Source organism: Falco biarmicus, chromosome 7, assembly GCF_023638135.1.
Source record: "Falco biarmicus isolate bFalBia1 chromosome 7, bFalBia1.pri, whole genome shotgun sequence".
Taxonomy (NCBI): domain Eukaryota; kingdom Metazoa; phylum Chordata; class Aves; order Falconiformes; family Falconidae; genus Falco; species Falco biarmicus.
The window spans coordinates 72545788-72562816 of record NC_079294.1 but is presented as its reverse complement, the minus strand read 5'-3'; the positions used below and the strand labels follow the sequence as shown (position 1 = coordinate 72562816).

At 59.8% G+C, this 17029-nt stretch overlaps 1 protein-coding gene across 7 annotated transcripts; it reads right to left on the bottom strand.

The window, feature by feature from the left end:
- Positions 1-853: 853 nt before the first annotated feature.
- Positions 854-16943, bottom strand: CELF6 (CUGBP Elav-like family member 6). 7 transcript variants are annotated; one of them, XM_056346277.1, is made up of 13 exons: positions 16651-16943; positions 13518-13600; positions 7399-7447; positions 5756-5884; positions 5543-5622; positions 4926-5069; positions 4379-4523; positions 4149-4298; positions 3759-3821; positions 2790-2870; positions 2529-2672; positions 1257-1412; positions 854-984 (listed from the first exon to the last, which is right to left on the bottom strand). In XM_056346277.1, the coding sequence occupies exons 1-12, from the start codon at positions 16904-16906 to the stop codon at positions 1285-1287; spliced, it is 1452 nt and encodes a 483-aa protein (XP_056202252.1). In that variant the 5' UTR covers positions 16907-16943; the 3' UTR covers positions 854-984; positions 1257-1284. The 7 variants fall into 7 exon arrangements, with proteins under 7 accessions (XP_056202252.1, XP_056202253.1, XP_056202254.1 ...); XM_056346278.1 differs by having other exon boundaries at positions 2790-2867; XM_056346279.1 differs by having other exon boundaries at positions 5756-5881.
- Between the last annotated feature and the right edge of the window lie 86 nt (positions 16944-17029).

Sequence of the window (17029 nt, the reverse complement as noted above, 5' to 3'; positions counted from 1 at the left end):
CCCCCCTCTGCATCCCCCATCCCTGGCCAGGAACTGGCCCCCAAAACCGAGCCCTTGAGCCCCACAAATCGGCCCCCCGAAACCGAGCCCTCTAGGAAACACTTGCAGCTCTTAACACCCGAGGTTTTTCTCAACCTTCTTAATTTCTGGTTTGTTTTTCTTCTTCTTTCCTGGTTTTGTTTTTTTGTGTGTTTTGTTTTTTTTTAAATTAATTTATTTATAGATATATTTAAAAAAAGCAATAGTCCTTTGGTCCCTAAACTCTAAGGAATGATATGACTCTGAAACAAGTAATCCTATGTCCCTGTGCCAGTGACAAGCAGGGGGAAGCGTGCGTCCCGCCCCCCTGCTCCATGGGATATATATATATATATACTTATTTATATATATCTTCTATAAGTCCAACATACTTTGATCCTTTTTTTTTCTCCCCCCCACGATGTGGGGAAAAAGAAAATCTTGCCATTTTTCTTTTCTCCAAACAAGCATCCTCCAGGTGAAGCGCCCGAGGCTGGTCCCATCCCACCGGCTTTGGTTTAAGAATCCATTTGGAGCCTCTTTTCCTCGTTTCTCCTGGGAAATCAGTAGCAGCAAATGAGTGCTTTAAAAAAAAAAACAAAGGTGGATCGTACCCCGGCTGCCCGGGGCCGTCGTCCTTTCTCCCAGCGAGGGATTCAGTGAGTCCCGGCGAGCGGCCAGCAGCAAATCTCAGCCCCGACGCCGCATTGCTCTCCTCCTTCCTTGTCTTCCTCACTCTCTTGTTCCCGTTAAGTAACAAACAAGACCGGTTTGGGAAAAAAATCAAAAAAGAAAAGAAAAGCTACGACCAGAATGGCTCTCTTCTTCGCCGTTTTCTCCATCACCTCCTCCTCTACTTCCTCCTCTTCCTCCTCCTCCGGGATGTGTTGCAAAGAAAGAGAGTTACAGGTTTGGATACTGCACTTGGGGAAGGGGAAAGTCGTCAGACACCGCGGGACGCCCGACCTGCAAAACAGCAAAGAGGCCATTAGTCTGTGTCCTGGGGGATGGCGGGAAGGAAGGACCGAGGGATGAGGGATGGAGAGGGGGTGCCAATTCTGAGTTTGAAACACACGCACAGACAGTCCCTGGTGCAGAGACGCCCCGGCACGCACACAAGGACTTTCGTGGAGCAAACACGGCACCCGCGATGCTCTAGGTGAGCCAAGCCCCACTGCCAGGTCCCCTGGAGCATCGCAATGGGGTGCTGCAGGGCCAGCCCCCCCGCAGCCCCTTACCTCTCCGTAGGGGCAGGGTGAGCAGGGGTCAGTAGGGTCTGTTGGCATCTTTTGGCCGCTTTAGCTGGACTTTTAGCCTCTTCATGCCGATCTGGAAGCCATTCATGGCCTGAATGGCCGCCTGAGCGCTTGTCGGATTGTCAAAACTGACAAAACCTGGGGGTAAGGGACGAGGCGTCAGAGGAGTTCGTCACACCACAAGTTACCGCTTTACTTCAACCGAGGCGCTGAAATCCCACAGGATGCTCCTGCGCACAGCCTCCGGTGGAGCCCCAGTTCTGGGGTGCTGGGAGAGGGGCACTGTGGGGTAACAGCGCAGCCCCAGATTGCAGGGGACTGGGTGATGAGCTGATGGCATCTTTGGGGACGCCAAGGTCTGCAGGGACATGGAGGTGACAGGGTCTGTGGAGACCAGCATAAGAGGGTCCACAGGGACACGAGAGTGGTCTGCAGAGGCACTAAGGTGATGGGATTTGCAGGATCACTGGGGTGACAGGGTCTATCGAAGTGATGGGGAATGCGGGGACACCAAGGTGAACAGGTCTGTGGGGACACCAGGATGGGATGCATGGGCTCACAGGACACCAGGGTGACAGGGTCTGCAGCAGCACTGAGGTGATGGGGCCTCCAAAGACACTGGAGTGACAGGGTCTACAGGGACACCAAGGTCTGCAGTCCTGTGGAGGTACCAGGGTGGGGACACCAGGGTGACAGGTCTGCACACCAGAACATACAGGTGGCAGTGGTGGCACTCAGCCACATCAGCAGAGCAGACATGGCAGTGGCAAGTGGTGTGCTGGGCTAAGGACACAGGGGACAGCGTAAGAGGGGACGGCAGGAGGACACATCCTTCTGCCCTGGCATGGTGCGGGACAAAAACTGGCCCTTTGGCTTTGGGACAGACAGCCGTGTTGCTCCAGCCACCACGTGGCTTCAGTCACCTGTCAGTGCTGCCTGAGCTGGACCCCTGAGCTGGGGCACTGGGGAGAGCCGGACCCTTGAAGTGGGGATGCTGGGGAGAGGCAGAGCCCCAGGCTGGAACGTCAGGGAGAGACGGATGCCTGAGCTGGAACATCAGGGAGACCTGGACCTCCAAGCCAGAGACCAGGGAGAGCCAGACCCCCAACATGGAGACTGGGGAGAGCTGGGATGTCGAGGACAGGAGGACCCCTGAGCCAGGATGTCGAGGAGAGCAGGACCCCTGAGCTGGTGACTGGCGAGAGCTGGACCTCTGAGCTGGGACATCAGGGGGAGCCGCACACCGGGACTTACCAAAGCATTTACTCTGGTTGGTGGCACGGTCCACAAAGACTTTGGCAGAGATGACATTGCCGAAAGGCAAGAACATCTGCGTGAGCTCCGCATCCCCGAACTCCTGGGGCAGGTGATAAATAAACAGGTTACAGCCTTCAGGACCTGGGTGACACACAAAGGACAGCCACACATCAGCCATGAGGTAGGGGGTCACCCCTGGAGGGGGGAGCAAGGAGTCACCGGCCCCATCATGGCAGGGTGCCCCCCACAACCCCTCACCTTCTCGCTGCTGCTGCGGGATGATGGGCGCTTGCTGGGGAAAGGCTTGGCTGATGGGTGCGTAGGCAGTGGGATACGCTGCTGGGAGAGAGAAACACAGAGCTGAGACCCTGGTGCCTGCCCCAGCCCCACGAAGGGCTGGGGACAGGGATGTCCCTTGCTGCCACCCTTGATGGAGGTGCCTCTCCTCCCCCAGGGCTGCTGGCTCTGCCCTTCCCACCCCTGCCAGCATGGCCCCAGCCTCGCTGCACACCAGGGATATAGGAATGGCTCTCCCAGGAGCGACGTTGGTGGCAGCAGTAATACGGCCTCAAGGTTGAGGAAATCAAGCACTTTTGGCTGAAAAAAACTCAACAATTTGGGGTCCGAAACTTGATTTTCTGTCAAATCTGAAAATTGCTGTTAGTGCTCATTATTAAATGACTGCCAGGCTTGATGTACATCCAACAGGATGCTTTGACTCCCTTCTCTCTGCAGCCCATCTCCTTGGCCATCAGATTCGGCCACATGACAAACATCCAAGGATTTTTGATGTCTTGGTGCCTCCATGGCCATCTCTACCAGCAGGCTGGTGTGTCGGCAGGATCCAGCATGGAGCAGGCTCTCCATCACTGCCCAAACCTTGCCCCCTCTCCTAGGTACCACCGCCAGCTCTCCCCCATGGAGTTATTTCAGCCCCGTGGGCATTAAAACTCACTTTCCTCCATCCAAAATTTGCACAGAGGGCCATTTGGGGAATGCATCTGTGTCACTGGGGACGAGGGGATGGCGCTCTGCATCAGCGTCACTCCCATCGCTGCCCCGCAGCTCCTGGCAGGGTACGGCACCCTGTGCTCACCACATTAATTTGTGCCCAAGCACATCGCTCCAGTCCTGTGGTTCAACCCCAGGGTAACGTTCACCCCCCAAAAATAAGGGTGAGAAGCAAAGAGGGGAGAGAGAGGAGAAGAGCAAAGCAAAGTTTGAGACCTGCATAGTGCTGCATGCCTGCGTAGGCTTGCTGGAGGGGATCTGCCACGGTGGGGCTTTGAGCTGGGAAAAGAAAAGGAGAAGGAAGAGAGAATAAGCAAGAGAAACACAGGGACCAGCGGCTCCCACAAGAGAGGCTCTCAGTCGGGCACTGCCGCGGAGGGGCAGGGCTGCTCCCTGCCGTCTCACAGAAGGCAGGAGCATCACACTGCTCACAAAAGCGGCGCTGCCACGGGAGGAGGGATTTCGGTGGGGATCAGTGCACGGCTGGTTCATCCAGCGCATTCCCGAGGCAGGAAGCACCCCCGGCACCTGCCGCACGAGCCAAGCAAGTGTCCCCAGCCCTGGGGGAACGTGGCAGAGAGCACGGGCAGATGCAGGGAGGGTTACCTGGGTAGGGGTGGATGCCATTGGTGTAGATGGTCTCCGAGGTGGGCTGCCCGTTGGTCTGCGGTGGCAGTGGGCTGAAGCCATTCACCCCGATCGGCGTGGCGATGCTGGGCACGGGTGCCGTGCTGATGCCGGGGGGCGTGCTTGTACCTAGTGAAGGAGGCATCAGTGCTGGCAGCCCCCTCTGAGGATGCTGAGCAGGATGGGGGGCAAACAGAGGGGGGTCGTACCTGAAGAGGGGGTGAGGGGGGCAGCCACCAGCCCACTGACATTGAAGGCAGCCATCTGCTGCATCTGGGCAGCGGCAATGGCAGCCATGGGGTTCAGGCAGGTCCCCTGCGCAGCTGCCATCAGGGCCGCCTGCTGCTGCATGATCTTAACGAAAAGAAAGGGAGGAATAGGGGAAAGCGAGCGAGAGGCAAAGAGAAGAGGGGAGCAGGGCAGGATAAATTAGCATTCCCCCTCTGCATCCACGCATAGGGGCTCGGAAGGATAAATGCCACCCACCCACTGCTGGACCCAGGGACAGGAGGTCATCTAGGTGACACTAAAAAGGGTGATATACGGTACTGCTGCACCCTACAGCCATGCCACCCTCACCTGGGGAGGGGGTGAAGCCCTCTGTTGTGCTCCTAAATGGGGATACACCAACCCTGATGGGCATCCGTACCCACTGGCACCGGTACAATCCCACACAGGCTTTCACAGGCAAGAACAGAGCTCCTCACGCCCAGGGCTCCCCTGAACCCCCAGGTCCCGGCCAGCGCCAGCTCCTACCGCTTGCGTATAGGCCCCGTAGGCGCCAAACTGAATGGTCATGGGGTTGAAGATGCCCAGCTGTCCTGCCATCTGATGCATCCGCCGCAGGGTCCTCTCCTTATCTGTGTCCGCAAACTTCACCACCAGGCTGGACGAGGCACCCTGAGATGGGGGGAAGATGGGGCCAATGGTGGGACCCTGGCAATGCCGCTGAAATGTCTCCCCATTCCAGAGAGGGACCCGCTGGCTCGCAGCAGCCGCAGCATCCTTGGCCCCGGGGATGGTGCCCGGCTTGGCAGCAGCAACCAGCGATCAATACAAGGTTTAATTATAGCTGTTTTTTCTCCCCAGCGGCAGCTCCCTGACCTCTGTTTCCTTTTTTCCCTCCTCGTTCACAATTTTGACCTTCGGCATTACATTAAACAGCCCCTTTCTCCAGCACAGAGGGAATGAGCCCTGCACACCCACCTCCAGGGCTCAGCGCCCAGGCAAGGATGAACCTTGGGGTGATCTGGCCAACAAATTGCCAGTCTGTAGGATTTTGATCCAATTAGACAGAGGATCAAATTAGCTGGTCATTGGATTATGCAGGCAGCATGGGGTCGAACACAGCAGGGCAAGAGCCTGGCACTTACCGGCATGGTTTGGCTGCCGTGCAGGCTGTTGATGGCAGCCTGTGCCTCAGCGTGGCTGCCGTATTTCACAAAGGCACAACCTAAGGGCAGAAAGGGGACATGGGAGAGGTTGGATTCAACCACTGTGGGAGCCAGCGCTGCCCAGCTGGCGGCTCACACCCTATGTGGGACCCGGCGACCCACAGGGTGCTCACCTGGCTCCCCAAAGCCCACCTTTGCTGGCTCCGTCAGGCCCTCGGAGGATGGTGCATTCCTCAATCTGGCCAAAGGGCTCAAAGAGGCGCCGGACATCATCCTCACTCTGCTGCTTCCCCAGCATGCCCACAAAGAGCTTCCTGTCTTCTAAAAGCAAAACCAAGCCCGTCAGAGAGTGGGATGTCACTCACCATCCCCTCCCCTCATCCCGTTTGCAGACAGTGCATGGAGGGGAAAGAGCCAGGTAACACCAGAGCCTGGGGAGGGAGCAATGCCGATCCAGCAGTAAAGATGCAGGGTTTATCACCTCCATCCTACAAAACACTCAGGGTGAGAAAACCTCTCCTGCAGGAAAATTGCTAAGGGGTGAAGCTGAGAAGAGCCGGCTCCTGCTTCAGGGAGCGGAGCTAGGGCTTCTTCCAAGGATGGAGGAGCCAGCTTCCCTGGCACTGATGTGGGATGCGACTGGGAAACAAAGAGACCCCGCAAAACAGCGGTGATTGCCTTTGCATGATTGACTTGCAGAATAACCCACAGCCTCTGACCATGCCCAGGGGACATAAATAACCCAAACACGAGAGAAGGGAGAGTAAATAATGAGAATTTCATTATTATTACCAGCATCTGTCTTGCACGGCCGCGCGCTCCCACCGCGCGCTAATGGCATTTGACAAAGAAAATAAGGTGCCCTGTCAAGAGCGTTGCCGGGGAAATAAATAAATAATGGCAGGAGACGATTAATGCTCTGTCCGTTAAGGTACCAGGAAAATTAGTTAAGGGAATAGGGCTCATGTGTTGTCTAGTTAAACATAAACCATCTCCCAGTGAAGGCGGCTGCGGGAACGGGCTTGGCAGCCGAGCATCGCCTCCTGGGCAAGGGGGCCAGAGCCGGGCGCCTGAGCTCACTCATCGATTTTTAATCCTTCACCAATTACACTCAGTAAGTGGGTAATTTATTTGCCAGGTCCCTCTGGGACGTGCCGGGACCAGCTTGCAGCGTGTTTAATAATGTGTTTTGAACAGGGGGGATATCTACCCCAGCCATCCTGCCGAGGGCGGGCAGCCCCACGCAAGCATCCTGCACATCCGAGCCTGCCTACGCGCCCAGCACTTGCTTGTGGCACCAGGAACATCAGGGGATTTTGATCCGATTCCTGCAATTTTGCCCAAATTATCAACTCAGCCTGGAAATGCTGCAGCCCCGTGAGCTGCAAACACCTACGGAGAATTTGGGGGGGTGGCAGTTTCTGTTTGAGAGGGGCTGGGGCCAGGCATGGCCAACTCCTACACCTCAACTCTGTCAGGGTCCCCACAGGCAGCTCTGGGCAGGTAATTAGGTTGTTTGATAAACGAAGAGCCTGTCAGAGAGCAGCTGGCTGGCACCCTGCCTGGCATGATGTCAGGACATTCATGGTATGACATCAGGATGTTCTCAGCATGACATCAGGACATTCCCCCCAGATGGCTGAGCAGGGAGAGCAGAGATTGCGTTTGCTCTGTGCTCAGGTTTGGATGCCACTGGGAAAGGCAGCTCCTTTCACAAGTTTCTCTGCAAACAAACCTCCCTGTGGCAGATCCCCGATGCCACCATCTCCCCCATCACCCCCCGGATGGCCCTGCCCCCCCGACCATGCTGGGCAGCCGGGGAAGGAGGGACCTACCTCCTCGGCCCTCGCTGTCGGCCGGCTTCACCTGGATGGGGCGGTTCATCTGCAACACACAAGCGGAAGTGGATGGCCAGTGACGGTGCTGTGCCCCCCTGAACCCTTTCCATGGGGAAGAGCAGGACTGGGCCACAGGCTGGCACAGGCAGCCAGGGTGGGGAGCAGCGGAGGGACCCGCAAGAACATCGCTGAGGCTCGTGGCCACGCTGAACCAGGGATGCCACGGGTGGCAGATGACACTATGGCCCCAGGGATGGGTACCGACCCGGTGCTGCAGGTGCCCGCCGGGCTGCTGGTGCCAGCCTTGGCTGCCTGCCCGCTTTCCTCGACTGCAAAGGACTGCAGAGGCAGCAGCAGCACCCAGACAGCCCCAGCCCCTCTGGCAGCACCACCACTGCTCTTCTTTTCCTGATTCTCACCCAATTTAAGCCTCCTGTGCATTGCCACTGTGTGTACCTGCAAGTGTGACACGCATGTGCAGCAGGACATGCTGGGCTGGTGCACACGTCCCTGGCCCGCTGCCCTACAGAGCCATTTCTCCTCCTCTCTCCCCCTCCTTTTTCCCCTCTTTTAGCCGAAAAATGCTACAATTACGGCCGTTTCCACAGCAACAAGCGTGCTTCCCCCGCGATGCTGCGGAGCCTGAGCCATGTGCTCAATGGGGTTGTCACGGCAACGGCAGGATGTCACGCATGACAGGGCGGGTGTGCACACACACATACACGGCTGGAGCATGCACAAGGACAGCCAGACACACGCGTGCTGCTGTCACACCCATGTGGGTGTGTACCCCTACCCCGGGGGTCCCCCTGTGCACCCCTGGAGGGGGTCCCCAAATTTAAGGGCTGGGTGGGGGCAGCGCCAGGCCCTCCCCCCCCCCTCCCCCCAGGGTGAGGAAGAGGATGGCTAAGGAAGAAGAGGAGGAAGGTTTCCACAGCAACCACCTCATCTCCAGGGAAACGCAGGGAGAAATGTCAGCGCAGAGCTGGGGATGGTCCAGGGCGGGGACCAAGTCCCCAGGAGCTATGGGGTAGCACCAAGGGACACAGGGCCACCCAGTTGCCCTCATGTCACTGGTCCCCAAACATCCACCCCATCCCCTGCACCAGGGTAGGATCTGGCTCACCCCAAACCCAGGAGGCTGTGACAGCATGGAGACCCGTAGAACCAACATCCCCCTGTCCCCCAAGTCCCTGCCAAGGCCAGGAGGAGGGAACCTCATTTTTTTTTTTGGGGGGGGGGGGAGCTGCTGCCCCCCCCTCCACCGACCCACCAGTCCCATTTCCTAGTGCAATGGCCTTTGATGGAATAAATTTCCCATGCCCACTGCTGTATGCTTAATGTAATAAACCCAGCAAGTATGATTTAGAATAACATTTACGGAGCCGCAGAGTGTCATTTTGATGTGTCTCCCGTCTCTGCTCGCCGGTTATTAAACTGTATTGATTCTCCGGGAGCGGCTGATGTTTATAAATGTCAGGCCTTGGGGACCAGCTAACCTACCCCAGGGCTGCCGCACCGCACCAGGGAGAAACCACCCTGGCCTGTGGACACCCCCAAAATGGGTTTTTGGCACCCCCAGCATTGCTCCGTGCCCTCCCTGGGGTGCTCAGTGCCCCCCTGCACTGGCTCCCCCGGCACAGGCAGATGGCATGGGCACCCAGACCTCCCCTGTGCCCACCTGTCCAGCTGTCCCCACAGCACCCCTGCACCATGCTCCTGTGCCCACACAATCACCCAGCCACCCACCACTGCCCAGCAGCCCTCCATCGATCCCCCAATACTCAAACAACTACCCACCCATCCGCCCACCTCTCAGGCCCTATCCATCCGTTCACCCATCCATGACACCCACACAATCACCCATATACCCATCTCCCCCCAGGACTCACCCACCAATTCACCCATCAACACTCAGCCCCATAGCACCCTTCCATATCCCCAACACCCATCCATCCACCATCCACCATCCCCCATCCTTCCACTCCCACAGCACCCATCTCTCCACCCCCACAGCACCCACACATCCACCCATCCATCCCCCAACTCCCACTCATCTTCCCTGCATCCTCGCACACCCCAAGAATACACTGGCACATCCAGAGTCACGTGAGACCCTGTCTGGGGTGTCCCAGCACCCACCAGCCACTGTCACCCATGGGTGCCCCACAGAGCCCCAGCTACGGCACCCCATGGCCAAACCACTGGTGTGCTACAGCCCAAGGGGGTCACTGCTGGTTGCTAAACCACCTCCTGACTGCTCGGGCACTGCCCCCCACCCAAATGCAGAGCCCCGCAACAGCCTGGGCATGGGGGAGAGCCAGCCCAGGGTCAATCACTGCCAGGGGACTGGCCCTAGGGAACAGGGATGCTTCTCTGGCCCTTGCTTCTTCCTCTGTGTCCCCTCCTCCTCCTGCCCAACAGCCAGAGGACCCAGCAGGCCACCATGCATCCAGTGAGCTGAGGTGGAGGCACCGGGTGATGCTGGAGCAGCAGGTGCCCATAGGAGCCTGGTGTCCACGTCACCCTGGGGGCACCCAGGCAGCCAGCACCCAGTGCAGGGAGACAGGTGCTTGGGTACAGGCAGCCACCCATTACAGGAACACCCTCCCATCATGAGAACACCCTGCCAGAGCCCTGGGGTTGAACTCACAGAGAGGGGACACAGCCGACCTGGTGACAGTTACACCCCCGTGCAACCCTGCACAGGTGCACTACCATCCTAGCACACCCACACACACAACTGCACATCCCCCACAGCCACACTCCCACTCCTGCACACCTCTTGAGCACAATCTCAGCCCCACACATAGCATCCTCCGTGCACATCCACCCACCCACACCTGCACATTCGCCTCAGCATACCCCGCACAACTGTACACCTACACAGCCGCATGCTTGCACCCACACAGCCCCATGCGCAACCGTACATCTGTCCCAGCATGACTACACACCCACGTGCAGCCACACACATCCACCCCAACCCAGCCCTGTGTACATCTGCACACGACACCCCTACACCTGCACACCCTGAGCCCACAGCCCTCATGAGCACCCACCCACTCACAGCCACACACTCACACAATGCCCACAGCACCCTTTCCGCAGCTGTGGATCCCACACAACCACAGGCACGCACCCCAGGGTGCACAGCCAGTGCCAACATCCATGCCAGGCAGGGACACAATGCCCTTTGCCTCAGTTTCCCCATTGCGGCAATGGGACCCACAGTGGGACTGCCAGCAGCCCTGCAGACACACAGACACCCAATGTTGGATGCCACCCTTGGATGGCCACGGCTCCCCCCCAGCAGCACCCACACCCCATCTTCACCACTACCCACGCACCCCTGAGCCCTGCGCACACCTGGTCAGCTCCCGCACCGGGCACCCACAGTGTGGGAACCCATGCAACACCTGTACGCACACACGCACTCTCTGCTCCCTGCTCACACCCAGTGTGTGCACACACACGTGCACACATGCACACACACACCACTGCCACCCCTCAAGGCCCAGGTACACCCACACTCCATCACCATGAACACAATCGCTGGGTGCAAAGACACCTTTAGCTTACACACACACAGAGCCACCGACACACTTGCACATCCATCACCCTGGGTGCTACCACTCCCCATCAACACCCACTTGTGCACACCCCAGGTGCAAAACCGTACCCCCGCAAACACACACGCACACACCCCTGCACCATCTGTGGGTGCAACACCCCCCCAGACACATCCCCTTGCACACCTGCAACCACACACATCACCAACACACAAACCCAGGCTGGAAAAATACACCCTTCGGCCAATAAACACACACACAAACCCATCCCTGGGTGCAGATACACCTTCTTCACTAACACAGGCAGGCACACACTCTGTCCCTGCCCACAAATACACCCTGCTCACCAGCATCCCCAACAACAACAACATACACCGTTCCTGGGCGCAGATACACCCTCCTCACCAACACCCACACTCACACACAGCATCCCTGTGTGCAAGATACACCCTTTTACCCAACAACCCGCTGCCTACACCCTCCCTATCCCTGGATGTAGATACACCCTCCTCATCAACACGCACACAAACAAGCTCACAAACCCCATCCCTGCGTGCAAATACACCCTGATCACCTACAACCGCCCCGCCAACACACTGCACCCCATCCCCGGGCGCAGATCCCCCCTCCTCACCAACGCAGGCATTCACACCCCCCTCACCAACACCCCTCCGCTCCCCTCCCCGGGTGCAGACCCACCCTCCTCACTGACACCCACCCTCGCACACAGCACCCCTGGGTGCAGGGGCACCCCGCTGACCAACACCACCCCATCCCCACCCGTGGAGCAGTTACACCCATGGCAGCAACCCAGGCATGCACACACCCCGCCTCGGCGTGCAAGCGCACTCAGCTCCCAGCGCCCCTGCCCGCCCCCCGGCCCCGGCAGCAGGTACAGCCCCCGCGCCGCCACCCCCATCCCCGCGGGCAAACACCCCGGGCCAGACCCCCCCCGCGGGTGCCGGCAGCCCGCACCCCGCAGCACCCCTACCCCGCGGGTGCGGATGCCCCAGCACACAGGGCGGGCCGGGCCGTGCCGGGCCGAGCCGAGCCGGCGGCAGACAAAGGCGGGGCCCTACCTCGATGCAGAGGATCTTGGACCCGGCGGGCACCCACAGCACGGGCGGCCGCGGCCCGGGCGCCGGCACCTGCGGCAGCTGCATGACCCGGCCCGGCCCGGCTCGGTTCGGCTCGGTTCGGCTCGGCTCGGCCCGGTTCGGCTCGGCTCGCGCAGCGGCGCGCGGGAGGCGGGGCAGGGGGAGGGGCGGCCGCAGCCCCGCCGAGCCGGGCCGAGCCGGGCCGGGCCGAGCCGAGGGGAGGGGCCGCGATGGGGACACGCCCCCTCCCCGCCTGGGCACGCCCCCACTCCGCGCCGGGGGCGGGGCCTCGGCAGGGCAGGGGGGCCCGGGGAGTGGGGGGTGCGCACAGCCGCGGGGGCGGCACAGGCGCCGAGGATCTGTACACAAGCAGAGAGGGGTGTGCACAGGCACACACGGCTGTGTATAGAAGCACACACCGGTGTGCACAAGCAGAGAAGGGTGTGCACAAGCACAGGGGTGTGTGCAAAAGCACACAGGGGCGTACACAGGCACACCAGTGTAAACAAGCAAAGAGGGGTGTGCACAGCTACGGGAGTGTACACAAGCGTAGGGGCGCATGTACAAGCACAGGAGTATGCACAGCTGCAGAGGGTGTGTGCACAAGCACACGGGGGTGTGCACAGCTGTAGGGAGGGGGTGTGCACAAGCAGAAGGGTGTGCACAAGCATAGAGGGGTGTGCACATGGAGGTGTGAGCACAAGCACTGGCTGTGCACAGGCACAGGCGTGTGTGCACAAGCACAGGGGTGTACACACACAGAGACCTGCCCAGATGTGGCTGTGCACCCCAGCAGATGCACACCCAAGCACCGCTGCACGCACACACACACAGACGGGTGCACACAGGCGTGTGCCCACGCAGAGGGATGTGCCTGCACGCCCACGTGCAAGCATGTGCTCACACAGGCCCCTCTGCTCGCCCTGACACAGGGTGCAGGGTGAGAAGTGAGCAGCTACAGCAGCCATACATCTCGCACATGCGTGTGTGTGTGGAGAAGGGGACAAAGGCAAGCCCATGCCCCGCAGCAAGGTATGATCCCCCACCTCCTTTAGGTTGCCAAAGTGGGCTGATAACTCTTAAACCTACTGATGCACAGCACTGCCAGTGAGAGTGTGGTTCAGGAAGCCATGTCCCTGTGAACCTCATCCCCCTCTGGCAGCTCCGCGCACCCAAGGCAGGGATTGATATTCATGGGCCCCGGCGCTTTCCCCAGCCAACCAGCGGCCCTATTGATTTTTATTTAGGCGAATAATTAAATATTTATTTTCACTTTGTTAAGCTCGGGAGGTCGGAGCCCACAGAAAGCGCAACAGCACACGGGCGGCAGGAAAATCAATGCCTTGGTTTGTGGCCACTGGAAGTGGCTCCTGCGCCCGTGCGCCAGGCAGGTGTCACCGTCCCCCGCCCCAGCTCACCCTGACATCCCCCCCCCCCCAGTGTCACTTACCCCAGGCAGCGTCTTCTGCTCATGCAGGGCGCTCTGTGCCTTCAGGGCTGAGTCACGGGCGCAGTAGGTGAGGAAGGCACAGCCTGCGGAGACGGGGAGATGGGATCAGTGTCCAGCCCGGCACAGCCACAAAGCCCTGGGCATGTGGAGAGCCAGCAGCACAGCTGATATGGCACTAGGGTGTCTCAGCACCCTGGCACCCTGACATCCAACATCCCGGCACCCTGGCACCTGACACCTTGGCATCCTGCACCCCAACACCCTGGCGCTCTGACATCTAGCGCCACGGCACCCTGGTACCCAGCACTCTGGCACTCTGACATCCAGCACCATCATACTGTGGCATCCAGCACCCTGGCACACCAACATCTAGCATAGTGGCACCCTGGCACCCCGGCATCCTGGTACCCTGGCACTCTGACATCCAGCACCCTGGCACCTAGGTGGGCGCTGCTCCCAGCAGGGCCAGAGCTCAGCCCTGAAACAGGGTGGGAGATGGAGCAGCAGAAGGACGGAAGGAGCAAGGCAAGAGCAGGCAGCGAGTCTTGCAGCACACAGGCAGCAGCACTCCAGCCCCAGGCTCTGGAAAAAGCTGCAGCCGAAGCCCTCCAGGAAGGTGGTCTCCAGGCTTCGAGGCCACGCATCCCTGCTTGCTGCCACACTTCTCCTGGCCCTAAGAATCCTCCTTGGGATGAGACTCATGTGGTGAAGATGCTCTGGCTCCTCCGACATCGCGGCGCTTCGGGAATCAGGAATACGCCTGGGGCGAGGTTTTCCCACGCTGACTCACGCTGCCGAGCCGCTCACTCGCCTGGAGCTGGCGGCGATGAGCGAGCCCAGGGAACAGGGTCCAGTCCTCTCCCCTCCATCTCTCCCATTCCCATGGGAGCATCCCGGGTCCCCATGCGGCTGCTGCACTGCTCCCTCCCCGAGGGCTCCCCCCCAATTTGCTGGGGTCACATCCAAAAGCATCTGAAAGTGATATTAAAACAGCAGCAAAACAGTTTCCCTTCAACAAAGTAAATATTTAATGAATAAAATTGACATTGATGCATTTTTAATATTGGCACAATTAAATCCGCCAGCTGATTAAGTATTAATAACTCTTAATAAGTACAATCAGTGTGCCTGGGAGGAGAGGGAGCACAGCAGTGGGGTGGGGGGACACCGAGGGATGGGGACCCTCGCCCACCTCAGGGTGTTGGGGACATCTGCCCTCACACGGAGCAAGGAGAGATCTCCCCTGGTTAAATATTATCCCACTGCGGGTGGAAGGGGGAGGTCAGCGCAGCAGCTCACGTCAGTCCTGGTGCCATTTCCAGTGTTTACCATCTGTAATCACATTGACTTCCTCCTCTCCAGTCTTTTTTCCTCCCTTTTTTCCCCCTTTTCCCCTGCAGTCGACAATGTGGACAGTGCTCAGGTGTTCCAGGAAGTTCGGAGGGCTGGAGCAGGAGCAATCCTGCTCTGGAGGCTTGCCAGGAAGAAGGATGCTATTCAAATTAGAGGAGTGTCTGCAATTAAATCACACATCTGGGCCACAGCAGCTGGAGCCCACACTGGAGGAAGTGCCAAGGGGGCCTGGCAAGGTGTGAATCCCATTGTTTGGGGCTCACAAGCAGCTTCAGAGGTACCTGGAGACATTTTGAAGGCCATGGTGCCGAGATCAATGGCGTCTGGGCAGCTGCCCCATGGCCTAAGGGCACCAACGTGGCGGCATCTGCAAGTGCCAAGTTTCATCTTCCCAGAAAATCCTTGCGAAAGGGGCGCTGCCCGTGGCACAGGGGCTTGGTGACAATATGCGGAGTGTGAGATCCCATCCAGGTGACACTCTGGGTGCCCTGACCCTGCTCTGGTGCCACGGATCCCCAGCTCATGGTTGGGGGTTCTGCAAAGACCTTGGCAGTGCAGACGTGAGACCCTCAGTGTGCCACTGCTTGAGGTGCCAGGTGCTCTGCACCCCATGACAGGACACTAGCCGAGCCAGCAGCGACCCCAGTCCTGCTGTGTTGCAGAGACTTGGGGCGTAGCACAGGCAGGGGGGCAGGCAGGTGGGTGCCCCCATCTGCAGTGGGCGCCTGTATCCTGGGTGGGTGCCTCCATTGCAGGGGTGCCCAAAACGCACATGAGTGCCCCAATGCCAGACAGGTGCCTTCAACCCAGGCAGGTGCCCTAAACACCATTAAGGTTCTCCCAGCCCAGGGGTGCTCTGGCCGCAGGGGTGCCCCCAAGCCAGACGGCAGCTCCCAAGCCCAGGCTGGCACCCTAACCCCAGGTGGGTGCTCCCATATCAGGCAGGTGTCCACATCCCAGAGGTACCTCCATCTCAGGTGCCACTGCCTCAGGGGTACCCCAATCTTAGGGTAGCGGCACACCAGGGTGCTCCATACAGGGGTGTCCCCGCCTCAGGGGTGCCCCATACCAGGGTGCCTCCACTTCAGGGGTGCCCTCACCTCAGAGGTGTGCCATACTGGGATGCCTCCACCTCAGAGGTGCCCCATACCAGGGTGCCCCACCTCAGGGGTACCTCCACCTCAAGAGTGCCGCCAACTCGGGGTACCTTCACTTCAGGGGTATCCTCACCTTCTGGGCACCTCCAGATCAAGGGTGCCTCCACCTCAGGAATATCTCAACTCAGGGGGGCCCCACCTCAGGGGTATCCCCATCTCAAAGGAGCCCCATCTCAGGGTGTCTTCACTTCAGAGGTATTTCCAGATCATGGGTGCCCCGTCTCAGGGTGTCCCACCTGCTGGGTGCCTTCACCTCAGGGGTGTCCCACCTCAAGTGGCACCTCATCTCAGGGATGCCCCACATTTGGGTGCCTCCCGTCAGGGTGTCCCACCTGAGGGGTTCCTCACCTCAGGGGTACCCCTATTTTGGAGCACTCTACCTCAGGGTGTCCCACCTGAGGGGTTCCTCACATCACAGGTGCCCCATACCCAAGTGCACCACCTCAGGGCATCCCACCTCAGGGGTCCCCCTGTTTTGGGACTCTCCACCTCAGGGCGTCCCACCCGAGGGGTTCCTCGCCTCAGGGGTGCCCCACACCCGGGTGCCCCACCTCAGGGCGTCCCCCCGCCCCAGGACGCCCTGCCTGGTCGTGCCCCGCGGGCAGGCATGGAGCCCCCTGTACCTTTGTGCATGCCGGTGAAGCGATCCTTGAGGACGGTGAGCTCGTAGATGCGGCCGAACTCCTCGAAGAGCGGCTTGAGGTCGCTCTCCTCCAGGTTACGCGGGATCTGCCCCACGAAGAGCTTGATGGCGTCGTGATCCTTCATGGCGATGGCGCCGGGCGGGCGGCTCAGCCCGTTCACCCGGCCGCTGTTCGCGGTGCTGAACGCCGCCCCCGCCTCCGCCGCCGCCGCCACGCCGCTGCCCGCCGCGGCCATGGCCCGCTCCGCCGCCGCCGCCGCCGCTGCGGGAGGCGCCCGCCGCCCCGCCCCGCCCCGCCCCGCCCCGCTCGGCGCCGCTCGGCCCCGCTCGGCTCGGCCCGGGCCTCTCCGCTCAGCGCC

What these genes read in the sequence shown, in the direction of transcription:
- CELF6 (XM_056346277.1), bottom strand. Translation starts at nt 16,906, where the DNA reads ATGGCCGCGGCGGGCAGCGGCGTGGCGGCGGCGGCGGAGGCGGGGGCG. An exon ending in ACGGGGCCTATACGCAAGCG is followed by an intron (nt 4,524 to 4,925) that starts GTAGGAGCTGGC and finishes CTTTTCGTTAAG; the next exon opens with ATCATGCAGCAGCAGGCGGC. An exon ending in AGGCATGCAGCACTATGCAG is followed by an intron (nt 2,871 to 3,758) that starts GTCTCAAACTTT and finishes TCTCTCTCCCAG; the next exon opens with CAGCGTATCCCACTGCCTAC.